General features: G+C 40.1%; 1 protein-coding gene across 1 annotated transcript in view; it reads left to right on the top strand.

Annotated features, from left to right (window-relative positions):
* Positions 1-13,893, top strand: part of LOC135214279 (sodium-dependent serotonin transporter-like) — an 83,159-nt gene extending 69,266 nt beyond the window's left edge. The window contains 5 exon segments of the mRNA XM_064248400.1: positions 6,748-6,899; positions 7,506-7,605; positions 8,350-8,450; positions 10,175-10,342; positions 11,289-13,893. Coding sequence (XP_064104470.1) covers positions 6,748-6,899; positions 7,506-7,605; positions 8,350-8,450; positions 10,175-10,342; positions 11,289-11,531 — 764 coding nt within the window. The 3' untranslated portion in view covers positions 11,532-13,893.
* Positions 13,894-16,237: the final 2,344 nt, after the last annotated feature.

Genomic DNA, 16,237 nt, shown 5'->3' with positions numbered 1-16,237 from the left:
TGGTAGGCGCTCTACATAAGGATTCGTCTCGAAGGAAAGACTCCTCCCTTCCAGTGAAGAGATCAAAATTGTCTTCTCCTGGTAGGAGAGAAGTTTCTCACTCTAGCAGGCGCTCGTCTCCGGAGAGACTCTCTCGTTCTCCCTTTAAAGTCCTCTCCTACGATCCTGCTCTCGTATATAGGAGAAGTCAGCGGAGTCGGACTCCTCTTCTGAGGATCAGGATAGGCGGCAAGAGCCTAAGAAGCAGGAGCTTGTGAGAAACATAGAGTTGACAGAGCCTAGTAGGCGCCAAGAATATTACAGGCGTATAGAGCCTTACAGACGCCAGGAGTCTTGTGAGAGGCGTCAAGAGCCTACAAGGAGTCACGACAAGCGCCAGGAGTCAAGCAGGCGCCAGGAATCAAGCAGGCTTCAGGAGTCGAGCAGGCGTCAGGAGTCGGGTAGGCGCCAGGAGTCTAACAGACGCCAGGAGTCGAGCAGGCGTCAGGAGTCGAGTAGGCGCCAGGCGCCTTGTACGAGCTTAGGTCAGAGTAAGACCCCTTCGCACTTTATGAGTTCTTCGGAGAGTAGAAGCCCTTCACCTGGTAGGAAACAGGTGCCTGAGAGAAGATCTCGTGCGTTTAAGAACTCTGTTGCGCCTTGTAGTAGCAAGGATTGTCACACGGACGACGTTCTTCTTCTTCGTTTGACAGAAGTCCCTCCCCGAACAACTAAGAACCGCTCTTCTCCGAAAGGATCCCAGGCAGCCGGAGACTTAGAAGAAGTCTCGGATGAAGAATTACCTGTGGATGAGTAGTCTCTGATTATAAGAGATTGTCCTTGTTGTTGTTGCAGGAGTTCGGAGATAAGCTTCAACCAGCGGATCCGCCCTCTCCAGGATCTTTTGCTATCGAGCACGAAGTCTCCAAAGGCATCCTCATTTGTAAAGATGCGTCCAGCCCTTAGTATGAAAAAGCGTTCAAAGGATTTGGAGAATGGCTTAAGAATAAAAGAGAGGCGGGCAAGACTGTTTTTTCATGCCTCCTTCCAAAGTTGACGGGTAAACCTGGAAGATGGTACGATACCCAGGAACCTATGGGCTTAGGACTGCCTTCATCGGCAGACGCCAGATTACGCTTCCTTAGTAGATTCTTCAAGGAGGCGCGCTCACTACATCAGCAAAAGCTACTTGGGGGATGTGTGAACTGGACCATCTACTAAAGGGACTCTTTAGGACGCTCGAAGTATTAAATTTTATGGACTGGGCTTTGGGAAGCCCTTGCGAAGAGAGCCCAAGATCCCGAATTTGTCACGATGGAAGAATTATCGAGTGTGTTATCGTGTCTGGACAGAGCGGTGATGGACGGTTCGGTGGAAGTGACTGCTCTTTTTGGATCGGGAGTTTTGAAAAAGAGAGCAGTGTATGGGTCTTTCCTGTCCAAGTCAGTATCTCCTCTACAGAGGTCGGCCTTGCTATATTCCGCCGCTTTCGAACCACCTTTTCCCACAGGACACGGTGAGGGATGTAGCAAAATCATTAGCTGGAAAAAGCCACACAGGATTTACTGACACAGTCAGCAAAGAGGTTCAAGCCTGCGGTCCTTTTCAAAAAGAAGGATAAAACACCCTCTTCAGCAGCCGTTCGAGGAGCCTTCTTGCCTCCATCAAGAACCCCTTTTAGAGGTAGAAGACCGGATACCAGAGGAAGACCTTCCAGGAGACCTGCAGGGAAAGCAAAATGAAGAAGAAGTCCTCCAGATAGCGGTAGGCGCCAGACTGTCGAACTTTGCCAGTCTGGGCGAAGAGAGGGGCGGACAGCTGGACCCTCTCGATCCTCGAGAGAGGATACCTCATCCCCTTCAGGGAATATCCTCCCTTAACAAGAACTCCAAGGGAGTTAACAGCGAGATACAACGATCCTGTCAAGAGTCAAGCTCTCCTGCAAGCAGTAGAACTTATGTTGCAGAAAAGGGCAATAGAACCGGTTCAAGATCTCCATTCACCAGGTTTCTACAACCGTCTATTCCTGGTACCAAAAGCCTCGGGCGGGTGGAGGCCGGTTTTGGACGTAAGTGCGCTGAACGTCTTTGTGATCAAGAAGAAGTTCTCGATGGAGACCTCTTCCTCTGTACTTTCTGCTCTTCGTCCATGGGGACTGGATGGTATCCCTGGACCTTCAAGATGCATATTTCCATGTGCCAATTCATCCGGCATCAAGGAAATACCTAAGATTCATGTCACAGGGAAGAGTGTTTCAATTTCGAGCGCTTTGCTTCGGACTTTCGACGGCCCCCCGCAAGTCTTCACGGGTATCCTAAGGAATGTGGCGCATTGGCTACATTTAGAGGGGATCAGAATCTCGATGTATTTGGACGACTGGCTAATACGAGCAAAGTCGAAGCAACAGTGTCTGGAGGACCTTTCGGTAACATTAAAGATGACGCAGTCATTGGGACTCCTAGTCAACCTCGGGAAGTCCCAGCTGGATCCCCAGCAGAACATAGTTTATCTGGGATTCGGATGGATTCTCGGGGTTTTCTAGCGTCTCCGTCAACAGGAGAGAATAGAGCGCTGCCTTACAAAGGTGTCAGGATTTCTAGGAAGAACATTGTTCCGCGAGGGAGTGGATGAGTTTGCTGGAACCATTTCCTCTGTTGGAGCAGTTCGTTTCCCTAGGGAGACTGCACCTAAGACCCCTTCAGTATTATCTGAAGGAGAACTGGGATCAAAGTTCCCAGGACCTCGAAGAGTCATTCAGGATAACGGACAAGGTCAAACAAGATCTTCGGTGGTGGTTAGACCCGAAGAAACTCGGTCAAGGAATATCCTTGCACATAAAGAGCCCTCTCCGAGCGTTGTTTGCAGACCGGCATCGGAACGTAGGGTGGGGGAGCAAACGTTTTGGATTCACAAGGAAGTGTCGGGAACCTGGGAAGGAGCTCAGGTGTCCTGGCACATAAACAAAAAGGAACTGAAAGCCATTCACCTAGCTCTCTTGCACTTTCAAGAACAGATATTAGGATCAATCATTCAGGTCAATTCAGACAACACGACAGCCCTAGCATATATCAGGAAGCAAGGGGGAACTCATTCATTCTCCCTTTACGAGACAGCGAGGGAGTTGTTGCTTTGGGCGCAAGAGAAGCAGATCTCTCTTCCTAACGAGATTTATTCAGGGAGAGAGAAATGTTCGAGCGGATCTGCTAAGCAGAGAGACCAAGTGCTCCCCACCGAATGGACTCTCCACCCTCAAGTGTGCGATCAGTTATGGGGGTTATGGGGAAGGCCGAACGTAGACTTGTTCGCAACCAACTGGAACAAGAGGTTGGAGAATTATTGCTCCCCCATCGCGGATCCAAGAGCAATAGCGATAGACGGTCCTCCTATGGATTGGAAGGGAATAGACGGGTACGCTTTTCCCCCCTTCAAAACTGGTAGGGGAAAGTACCAAGAAAGTTTGCCTCCTCATCAGGGAAACGAAATTAACTTTGATCTGCTCCCTTTTGTTTGGCCAGGCCCTAGATTGGGTGACAGAGTGTGCTGGAGTGGGATTAGTGGATCTTCCCAGATCGCTCCCACTAAGGAGCGATCTTCTCAAACAACCCCACTTCGACAGGTATCACAAAAACCTCCCCGCTCTAAGTCTGACTGCCTTCAGACTATCGAAGGACTCGTTAGAGCGAGGGGGTTTTCTCGCGAAGCTTCAAAAGCAATCGCAAGAGCCAGGAGACCATCCACATTACGGGTGTTACCAGTCGAAGTGGGAAGTGTTTAGAAGATGGTGCAGGACGCATGAGCTATCCTCTTCCAGTACCTCTATAACCGACATTGCAAATTTTCTTCTTTACCTTAGAAGAAAGTGTGGCCTAGCGGTATCTACGATCAAGGGGTATAGAAGTATGCTGGCCTCGGTGTTTAGGCATAGGGGTCTGGAGGTGTCGGACAATAAGGATCTACATGACCTTATTAGGTCTTTCGAGACCTCAAAAGTCAGAATAATAAAAATCCCAGTTGGAACTTGGATATAGTGCTGCATTATTTGATGTCTGAAAGATTCGTAACCTTCCATAATTCTTCTTTTTAGGGATTTGACGAGGAAAATCTCTATTCCTGTTCGCCTTAGCCACGGCAAAAAGGGTGAGTGAACTTCAAGCGTTAGAGGGCAGAGTGGGGTTTAAGAAGGAGGCTGCAATTTGCTCTTTTAAGCCTCTCTTCTTAGCCAAGAACGAAAACCATCAAAACCGTGGCCTAGAAGCTTCGAAGTGAAGGCACTCTCTTCTCTTATGGGGGAAGAAAAAGGAAAAGAGGAAGACCCTTTGTCCAGTAAGAGCGCTAAAATTTTATTTACAAAGAAAGTCTCTTTTGGGAGGTACGCAGGAAAGTCTTTGGTGTTCGTCAAGGATCCTACAAGACCAATATCAAAAAAACGCCCTTACGTTTTTTCATTAAAGACGTTATTAAGGAAGCGCATTCTTAAAATGTGGGTGAAGAACAATTTAAAACCTCTCAGGTTTAAAAAGCACACGAAGTGAGGGGCCATAGGCAACCTCAATGGCTTTTCCATAAAACGTGGTCCCCTTCAAAATCTAATTGAATCCACGTATGGAAGTGTAACTCAGTGTTCGCCTCTCACTATCTAAAGGATGTGAGAGTTACTTATGAGAAGTGCTTTTCACTGGAGCATATGTGTCCCGCGGATTTAGTGCGCTGGGGGGAGGAGCTGAGGTTAATCCTAATTAGTTAGGTTATGTAATTTTAACATTATGGTGTTCGTTTTTATGGTTGACTGAAAGAGGGTATAGGAAGAACCCTTTCAGTTCTTAGATTTAACATGGTTAGGAAGGTCAGGTGGTCGGGATTAACTTTTGGTCTCCTCGTTGTGCATTATGTAAAGCCTAAAGCTCTGTCATGTAAGAGGGCTAGCCCCCATTGATAAGATACAGGTCAGGCTCTGCCATGTAAGCGGGTAAGCCCCATTGGTACGATCCATGCAGGTTCTGTCGCGTAAGCGGGCTAGCCCCCATTGACATGATCCAGAAGGGCTGTTCGGTCATAGGTGGTTTACCTCACTGAAGCTCTTGAGGCAGGCAGACTAATGACAGTAATCATGAAGTCTTCAGCCCAAACAGGTAGAACCAAGGATTGATATCCTACAACAATTGTTGTTTCCCGTTATTAGAATTTGTTTAAATATATATAGCTGTCTCTCGCCCTCCACCAAGGGTGTCATCAGCTAAGTATATATCTGCTGGTAAGTCGCATGTATAAAAATGAATTATTGTTAAGATACAATAAAGTTTCATACATACTTACTGGCAGATATATACGATTAATGGCCACCCAGCCTCCCTCAGGAGACAGGTGTAAGAGAAAATCTGGCTCAGAAAACGGGAGATGGTTGGGATTCCGCCCACCCCAGCTGCGGTGGGAATGGTAGATCACCTGACCTACCGGTAGCGTGTTGCCGCGAGTTTTGAATTCTGTCGGACGACGGAGTCTATAGCTAAGTATATATCTGCCAGGTAAGTATGTATAAAACTTTATTGTATCTTAACAATATCATTTTGTCAACCAACGGTCTTGTCCATGGTTACAAAATCCCACTAAGTAGGAACGACCCTGGCCTATACTGCCACGTCTCCTACGAGTGATGAGAGCGCCAACCAGAGGCAGTATTCTACTGCAGCTGCTCTCTCACAAGGTAGGGTACTGCAACATTTGCTGTTTAATGTGGTCTTACTGTCATTTTTATGTAGTCCATCTACCCTCCTTCCGGGTAGTTTGGATTCAGCTATGTAACTGTTCGGTAAGTCACTTATGTGACAAAATGATTAATTTTCATGATAAAATAAAAATAAAGTTTCACCAATATACTTTACCGAAAAAAGAATAACAAGAATTACATAAATAAGGAACAAAGGAAAACCCAAAGCCCACCTTACATAATTCCCAACAGCCCACCCCCTCCCCACAATTGGAGTGGCGCAAACGAAAATTGACGGTAGGAAATAGAAGGCTAGCAGTACCCAGGGTTCCCGGATGTGGGCGGGTCTTGTATCACCTATACTTAAGATAGCAACGCCGCTGGCGCCAACAATTTGAATTTCGACTGCCGTAGGTAAGAAGCTATAAGCTATGTAACTGTTCGGTAAGTATATGTGAAACTTTATTTTATCATGAAAATATCATTTTCGAAGTAAATTTGTGTAGTGTTGAAGCATTTGTAATTAGTTTAATATTTATGTACAGACATTGTTTGAAGATTAGGTTAGAAATGGCAGTTATTGAAGGTATTCAAGTAAAGTATATTAGAATCTTTAAGTGTATTTTAGATATGTATATAACTATCATTAATACCTGAAAAATTTTCCACCACATACAAGCAAGAAATCTTTCAAGGGGAAGAAAGGACAGATGCTAATGTAATATTTATCAACTGGTCTGAACTACTGATTTTCTCTTAATTCCAGAATCATGATTAATTTTAGCAATAACACCTCACCTTAGCAGATTCTGTCCTTATCAGCTGCAATATTTTGATGAGTTTTTATGTGCTACCTTCATAGATGTGATGCAATTTGAATGAATCTTTCAAGTTCATTGTTAAGTATAAAATACAAGTTAGGTTAGGTTAGTATCTTTGTGTGATTGCTGGTAATCCCAGACACCCAGAGTGTCTGTTAAGTTGAAGTACTATTTTATTGTATGTCAAATGATTTCAAATTCCCATGAGAAAGGATAGTAACGAGAGCCGTTCTTCCTTTGAAGGGCTTTGGTGCGGAGGAGTGACAACTGCAACTATATGTATCCACGCTCTGATCGTGGCCCTCAAGGATATCAGCGACTGTCTTCCAAGAGCTGTGGCCGCTATCATTTTGGCCCCTTTAATATTAGCTGGTGCTGTGGCCACGTCCATCAAGGTAGAAGTTCACATTTACAGTACAATGGAGGGATGGGCACGGGATAGGCAGTACAATGAGATCACTCAGTTCTGCGCCCCATTTACCGTACAAGGGGATCAACCTCAGGTCTTGCTATTGTCAGTTAGATTGAGGCTTTTAGATTACATTTCTTGACTGGTTAGAATGTGGAAGTGGAAAACGTAATTTAGGCCAAAGGAAAATCAAGAGTAAAGTGCTTTTTAAGGTGTAACAGGAGGACAACTGTGCTGTGACATTGTTTCTTAATACTGTATACGCCATTGGCAGCCGGCGGGGTTGCGGGGCGGGGGAATGGGTGCTCAGGAATTAGGGGACCCTTGAAGCCGACCCAGATAGGGGGAGGGATTTCTTCCCGGACGGCTTAAAGGCGTGGCCTCCGACGTAATCCCTGGGGTCCTACCGACATTCTGGTTAGAGAGAGAGAGAGAGAGAGAGAGAGAGAGAGAGAGAGAGAGAGAGAGAGCCAGGAAGGCACCTATGAGCCTCATTCATATAGCTATGGGTTTATCTTCTGAATAATGATAATAATAATAGTAATGATATCCTTGATGCTCAAGGCTGTAATTTAATCTCCTTCTCTAACAGGGTGGGGCTGCAGTATTAACCCTGTTAGATTCCAGCGTATTAACACCTGTAGTGCTGTGGCCTCCCTTCACACTCACCTTAGCCGTGACCTCTGTATATGGTAAGTAAAATGTTATTTGTGTACGGTAAGTAAAATGTTATCCGTGGCGTTGTTAAACTGAACATTTACTTGTAACGTAAGGTTCCTTTCTAGTGGGAAGTTTAGTATTTGAAGGCCTCAAATGGGCACAGCTCTGACACCATATCATAGATTTGTGTAGCAAATTGCAGTGGCTAGCATCACAGCCACAGTTGTTACTAAACATTTGTTGTCTATAGATAACTGTATTTAACTCTCAGCATCCAACTCATGACATACCAGTGTTTAGATAGTGCCAGCGTTTTTGTCTCATCTGTCGCTGTTTAAAGATGCAAATAACCTGATGGGTTCTATGCTCATACTTTTTGCTAAAGCACAACTGGATTTTGTCCCTCAATTCACTCTCCATATATTATGTAAAATATTAGGATCTGTAATCATATAAAGTTATGTCTAGTTTTTTAGAGCCTTGAAGGTTTTTATTTTCATGAAATACAAACCTGATTTAACTTTTTTCCAATCTTTAATATGTCTGACTCTACAGATTGGATTCAGACACAGCAGTAATCCTCTGCTGGTATACCGTCTGTAGTTTATTGTGTTTGAAATATTTCCAAGAAGTTTTTCATTACAAAGAAGGGACTCAGATTATGAAGAGGTGATTTTAAATGGTTTGGTGATTATGGAATTTACATAAATTTTAATACTAGTATTTTTATAATGCAATTAATGCCCAGTAATTGAGTTATGATATCTGTTTTACAGGTATACACAAAGTAAGGAAGGATTTCACCTTCATGTTGGAAGCCACAGTTAGTCTCCTTTGGATCCCAGTATGGGGTTTCTTCATCCCTGCTGTCCTGTTGGTATGTATGGGGACCCAAAATGGGATTTATTCACGTGAATAATCTTGCTAATGCTTTTCTCTTTATTGCTCACGCTGTTGGACTGTGAATAGTCTCCCTGAGGATGATTTGCAGTTTGATTGAAAAATTTCAAGTGGAGTTGCAGTTCATTACTACCCCCCAAAGGCAATTCTCTTTGTATTTTACAATTTACGTACTTACATTTTATCTACTTATTTATTAATTTATTTTTTCCTTTCTCATATCTGATCTCCTCTTTATGTATATATTTCCTGTTACCCTCTGTTATTTCTTTCAAATGAATACCACATTCTTTGGAAGCTTGAAGTTACTTCAAGTTACTAGCCCCTTTGGTGGGCTTTCCCATATTCATCTGCTGAATGATAATGATAATAGTAATTCTGGTTATGGAAAGTGAAGGCATATTGGGTTAAAAAAAAGTATATCATAGTCTAACTAGACCTCTGAGCTTATTAACAGCTCTCCTAGGGCTGGCCTGAAGGATTAGGTTTTTTTTTTTACAGGGCTAAGAACTAATTGGTTACTTAGCAACGGGACCTACAGCTTATTGTGAGATTGAAACCGCAATTTGTTGAGAAATAAATTTATAATCGCCATTAATACATTCTTTTGATTGTGCACTGCCACCAGCCGGAGGCAAACTTGGCCTACCAGATTGGCAGTCGAGCACGCAACCCATTCGTCCAGTGTAGATCTAGAAGTATTGGGTACCTCGGGAAAGACCCCACGTTATATTTGGCCTTACTAAAGTTATGTGGCCCATTTTAATCTAAAATTCCTTCATTTTATTTAGTCATTCATACCCTGTATAAGTGAACTTGAAACATACATAGGATTATCTTCCATATACAAGGTAATTGCCTTAGAAAAAATCTCAACTTAACATACATATGTACTGTACTTATCAGGTATATTAGTATTATGATTTTTTTTTTATTTTTATTTTTTATTTTTTGCTATGCTTCCATTTTAGATGTGATGCATATTTAGATCAATCTCTTAAACTGAATGTTAAGGGAAGTTTAGGTAAGGAACTGTGTGGAATTGTTGTTAGCTGTAAGGTGTCCAGAAAATATTAAACCGCAGACTGTAGTATGTATGGGGTTTACATTACTTAAGAGACTTTACCAGATTCGCTGAACAGCAGAAGCACCAGTATGCAAACTTCCTGCTATCAAACTTCTCAGTTCTAGGGGTCCTTTATTCCTCATACCATTGGACTGTGGAGCAGTCTTCCTGAGGATGTTGTGCAATAGGAACTTCTAAAGTTCAAGCACAAATGCAATGCATGACTCCCCTAATACTATTCTTTGGAAGCTTGAATTTCAAGTCGGTGGCCCCTTTGGTGGGCTTGTTCCATATGAATAGGTTTCATCTACTGAATAATAGTAATAATAATAACAGCGACATTATGATATGAAAACACTAATAATAATAAGATCCTTGAAAAGGAACCTGGAAAAACTAGATGCTGAAGTAGCTCTAGGACTCATGCAGAAGTATGTGCTCCTAGAAACAGCTCACACAGTAAGAAAAGTGATGGGGGGCCTTCTGTATTGAAAGCATAATGAGAGGTACTATTATCCCTTGTATTTTCACATTGGTGATATTATTTTAGCTTAAAACAGTCATTTTGAAACTAGTGTAGGCATTGTGAATGTTTGTGGAAATGCCTTCTTTTGATATGTTTCTTCCGCTTTCAGGGTGTTGTCATTTGGGCGTGCGTTATCAATTGGGCCGAGATCATTGTTGCAGATGGTCCTGTCTGGAGAACAGCCTTGATCTGGGGCCTGAGAGCTTTGGTTCTACTGCCAGTACCCATCACTGCTATATATGTTGTCAAGTCACAGTTAGCCTATGGTATTATGGATGTAAGTAAGAGTGCAAGGGGTTTATTTTATATTTTGTTTGCTGCTGTTTTGTATGTCATTGTTGAATCATCAGGTGTTATCAGAAATCCCAAATTTTGCTTCTTTTAAAAATTAATTTTTAGTTTCCTGTTCACATTTTACTGCATTCATACTTTTTTTGTATTAGTTTGGATGAGAAATTTCCATCTAAATGTATGATAAGTAATGTAAAACAAGGTAAAAAAGATGAAACGGAAAAATGACTGATAATCCTAAGTGGTTTTGCATGGAACTCCCATTTTCTCTAGTAAGTAAGTATCTACCTATTGCTTGCAATAAGACAGAGAGGAAAGGTTAATATATGACCAAGCAAGTAGATCAGCAAAATAAAGCTGAATCTGTACCTAAAATTAGTCACCACGGAGCTGTGGGGAAAGAGGATCATATCTGACCACCCAGCTTGCAACCACCATTTGGTTTAGAGAAATAAGTTTTTAGGCATCAGAAGTAAAAGGTGGACTGGCATTACCATTTTTCCAAAGGAAACCATGAAGTAATTAGCATCGGCTAAGTGGTACTCAAGAGAGGGGAAGGTACACTACAAGGTAGATAGTAGTCAAAGCTGTTGTGGAAACTGTAACTGAAAATGCTAAAGGGAATGATCCCCCAGAATGATGGTTACAGAAGCCTCTGTCTGGCTAGACTGAAGGATGATGTTTGGGTTGTTTAGTAATTTTAGTTAGGCAACAGTTTGTCTGATACTTTTATGTGCATTTTTTAAATAGTACCCACCCAGAAGTGAACTGGAATGTATGAAAAAATTGAAATATATATTTGGTGAGGAAAACTCTCCAGTGAGTTACAAAGCTATATATATGCTGTATTATTTTCTGCTTTTGATTAGTTGTGTAAAAAGCCACACAGGTATTGACTTATTTATAATATTTATTCCTTATCTATCAAACAGAAAGTGGCATCATCTTTGCAATCGTCAAGAGAGTGGGGCGACTGGGGTCCGCAGGACCCCATCGAGCACCACAACTGGAGAAGGTGGAGGGAGGACGAAACCCGTCCCATCACCTCCCTGAAACGGCGCTTTGCAAACCGCCCCCTAACCTACACCCATTCCACCCTCAGCAGCGAGTCTTCCTCGACCCTAACGAGGCTTCGCAACAAGTACCAAAGGAATGGCACTGCAAGTATCCTTTGATCTCCTCCTTTCATTGTATCTGACATTAAAAATGTATTTTGTCATTTGAGCAGAAATGTCTCAGTAAGTAAGTTCACAGGCAGAATTGTGCGTCATGTCACTTGCTTTTGGTTTTTGTGTCTGTAAGACAACTCACAAGAAAGAGCACAGTACTTCTACCACTAGTTCATGTTGACTGTTTTTAAGCTTCAACACAGATCTTTATCTGGAATTTTTTGTGTTTTAAAAATTCTGGCTGGAAAATGACCACCATAATACTTTCCCTTTTTTCTTCAGGTCTCTTCAAGATTTCCAATTGATATAAAAGAGTACACTGATCTCAACTTAGGTTATATTTGAGTTTTCTTCACCCATCTTTCTTGGGAACTATAAATATATTTCCTGTGTTGGTCGTGACCAACGTCCATCTGTTGGCTTTTATAATCAAAGTACTGTAAAATGTATAATTTTTCAAAGTAGTACTATACATCTGTCTATCTCAAGAGAGTGCGTACGATATATTGTGTATATACGTATAAGCTGAAATGATCAAGTCCTCATTCTGCTATCTTTCAATGTAAATAGATAATCAAATGTTTTTGTGCAGATTACTTAGTATTTTGTAGCCTCAGAGAAATTTCCAAACATATTTCATGTGCAGAAAATTATATATACAAGCTCAGAATTCTTATGTATTGGCAAAAGGCGACATATCTGAAAAGAAGGACCATGAAATACCCAGGAACAAAAAATGCACCATATCAAGATTTCCCCCTTTTTTTTCTGAGTTTCAAAACCTCACTTGTGAGGTCAAAACATATTTTGGAAAAGTATGAGATGATGTTTGTATATGGAAAAACAATAATGTAATGTCTTTGCAACATAGGCATAGTTTATATCCATTGAATAATAATGTATAATCTTCAAGAAACATTGATATAATTTCATGTGTACAATTTTTTTCAAGTGGTAAATTATGTAAGACAAATCCTGCAGGTGTCTGGAACCTCAGTGGACTGAACAGAGAATATCTGTGATCACTGGTATCAAAGGCAAGTATGTCAGCATTTGACAGATAGCCAAGAAGTTTTCCAAGAAACAAATTTGAGGAAAATGTCATTTGCAAGATATTGAGTAATGTCAGTGCAATTAAGACAAAAAAAAGTGTTGAAGAATAAGTCTGCAGCATTTTTTGTCTCAATATTTATATAATTTTCCGGTAACATTCCTTTTGAAAGGAGAATGTAAACTAATTTAGGAGTTTGTTTTCCTTTTAGACGAGAGAAAGGCCACTACTGAAAATAATGGAGTCAAGTTTTTCATTTTGCTTAATTTTTCATTCTAGCTTTTCATGATATTGTGCAAGAAAAAGATTGTTGTTATTTTCTCCTTGAATTGCTTTCAGTCATGAATTTTATTTCTCCGGACATTTTTCAAACTACTACTACTCTCAGGCTTCAGATATCTTGATAGCTTTAACTCCTGATGGTACATGCATCTTCAGGCAGTGCTCATCCGTGATCTTATGCTTTTAATGTTTGCCCAATATAGAATGAGAAACACAGAGAGCCTTAGTAATATGGAAGGTTCAAAAGAAGAGATTCTTTACGTATGTCCAAACTTTCAGAGGGTCATCTGCCTCCTTCAAGGAGCCACCCTCCCTGAAGATGGAGACAGACAGACAGTCCTCTTGAAGCTGGCAAATAAAGAATCTCTTCTTTTGAACCTCCCATATTATTGAGGTCCTTTGTGGATGTCATAAATTTATACACAGTGAATTTGTGTTTTTTGGAGTATAGCAGTGAAATTTATCTATTTTCGGCTGCTGAGCAATGGATTTTAAGGCATTTTGGAGGAAGCTTTTATTTATTTATTTAGTTTTTTTTTGCCCCAACTCTGAGTTTCCCTGACATAGTTCCATTCCCCCTGACTGTCTTTTGAGTTCCACCATTGAGTTTAAGCTTAAACTCAGGTTGTATTTTTCACATTGTCCAGCAAAATAAAAAAAATGGAAAAAGTTGTTTTATGAAGCATGACGAAGACGCATGGATGCAATTGCCTTATATTGTGCCCCCTTAAAAATTAAGTTATTTTGCTTGCAGTGTATTATTATAAAACGCTGAATCTGTGATGTGTTTTATTACAAGTATTCCAAGTGTGAGACGGGTTATACTTAAGTCACAGCTCAAGAGAAAAGCCATGTTTGCATCGTTCATAAGTATTGTAGGTTGAGTGAAGGTTTTGGTTTTGTTGCCATAATATGCATTGTATGTGAAGCAATATTTGCATGAAGTTGTAAGGAATCCCCCCCCCAAAAGAAAATCAGTGATGCATGAGTTTATCTTGAATTCATGCAAAGATAACTTTTTTTTTTTTAATTAAAGAAAGAGGCTTGAACACTACATTTTAGAATTACAGGTAAGAGTTGCATTTTTAGAAGGTCGTTTGAGTATATTAACAAAGCTAATAAATTGCCTATTGCATCATATAGGCTTGGCTGTTCCATTATACATGCTAGATCTTCCCAGGTTAGAGTCTTACCGTACAAATTTTGGCCTTTGCAAAGGTGTCCTGACTTCTTAATTGAGTTTTGTTGGGCTTTACCCAAAAGCAATGACATCATACTTTGCAGTCACTGATTTTAACACTTACTTCATCCCTTGTATAGAAATATTTTTTAAACGAAAAGGTTGATTTCACTTCCCTTTTGCAATACACATTTCAGTTGTTTCTCTGTTTCTCTGTATTACTGGCTAATACTGAGAAACAACTACTATTGTGCAGTGTTGTTACATTTCAGCCGCATTTTGTACTATATGTATGTGAATGTTGTTTTACATGGCAGAATGGAACGTAAGGATTGTAAATTTTGTGCATTGTACATAAATGTAATGTATATGTATAATATTCCTGAAATGAAGAGTTAGTGTTATGTGCTTGTATAATCATAATGTATAGTGTTTCTTTAGTACATATTTGGACTGTATAGTTGAATATGCATCCTGTTTTCAGTAATGTTATTTTCAGAAAGTTTTGTGAATCAGAGCTCTGATTGAAAAGACAAGTGTACTTGTAATCAGACGTATTCAATGTTTACTTGGAAATGCACCAGCAGTAATGATACGTATTCAGTTTTTACTTGGAAATGCACCAGCAGTAATATAAGTTAGGGATTCATATCCTGTAAACTTTATTTCAAATACTTGGCTCATTTTTAACAACTGAATCTATAAAGGATTTCAGTACATACAGTATCCAAACTGACACTTATTTTATGATGTTATTGGTAAATGCAAATAATGTTTTAGATTTCAGTCTTCAGATTTCAGTATTTTTGCCTTTTTTTTTTATACTTGAGGTTGAAACAAGATCAGTTTTTTTGTCTCATTATTCTCAAATCTTTCATTTGTATTGTGTCATCTTCATTGTCTTCATTCATTCACGAAAGTTCAGAGTTGATTCAAATCTGACATTTGACCATTTTTTCCACCACTTCTGAATTATTAAATAATTTTGACAAACTCATTTGATGAAACAGTAAAAAGATAAATTTTTTATGTTTAATATTCAGACGTTTTACTGATCTTCCGTGACATGAAATAATTATTTGCTCAATTTTGTCCCTGTATCTCTGTGATACTTATGTTTTCCCTCGTAGCTGTTGCTAAAACATTGACCCTTGAGCTGGCTGTAGATATTTGTGTCAGATCTTGTCTTAAGAATTTGTATAGTTTGAGCAAAATCCACTTAAAAGTCCCAAGTAAAATTTAATGGTACAGCTTATACTCTGAAAAGGCCAGGTATTGGCTCACATGATGCAAAGATTTTTTATTTTTGGGTGGAATTAAAATATGTAATACAAAGGATACAAACTTATGAATACTACTATCTTTGCTCTGTGTAAATGACTGTAGTATAAAAGTTCTATGGTTTAAGTAGGTAACAGTAAAATATTACTCATGTGTGGGATCAAGAAAAGTAGGCAACTCTGATTAACTATAAGTGACATTTGTTGAAGGACAAATGATTTCCATCTTTGTTTTTAAATCAGTGCTTTAAAATGTGCATATGATTCTACTACCAGTCATTGGTTACCTGCTTTAGTTATATAGGCATCCGTTGTTTATGCTGTGTGTTTAGTGTCATGTATGAGTTCCATTACTTACTAACCTGTGGAAGACAATTGAATCCACAATTACAAGCCTGTGATAACCAGTTTAGCAAGATGTACTGTATATTAGGTTGTTTCATCTCTTCCAGAAAATGTTGCACTTTTCTTCCTGTGCGCAGAGATTGTCTCTCTGTCATCGGCATGATTCAGGAGTGTTTTAGCACTGTTGTCTATTTATCTCTTACTTAAAGTGCATACATACATATACATATATATATATATATATATACAAACAATAGGGTAGATAAAAGGGGAAGTAATATTAAGTACGTAATTGAAATAGTTTTTTTGTTTATGTACTTAAAGTGAAGATTATTATTATTAATAGGGCTTAGTTTTTCCAGACCTCTGGAGTCTCAAGTAGACTCTTCTCGGGCTGGTATTTAAAGTGAAGAGAATAATGTTTATATATATATATATATGTATATATAAACAGATCAGTATTTGATTTTGGCAAGAGAAGGGCATTATGTACCCTCACGAATACAGCTGTACATAGTATTAATACTTGCCACTGTACAGATACAGGGCAGAAAAGTATATTGCAGTAAGATAA

This window comes from Macrobrachium nipponense, chromosome 45 (assembly GCF_015104395.2).
Source record: "Macrobrachium nipponense isolate FS-2020 chromosome 45, ASM1510439v2, whole genome shotgun sequence".
NCBI classification, from domain to species: Eukaryota; Metazoa; Arthropoda; class Malacostraca; order Decapoda; family Palaemonidae; genus Macrobrachium; species Macrobrachium nipponense.
The sequence above is the reverse complement of the archived record's forward strand: the minus strand, read 5'-3'. Positions and strand labels throughout refer to the sequence as shown.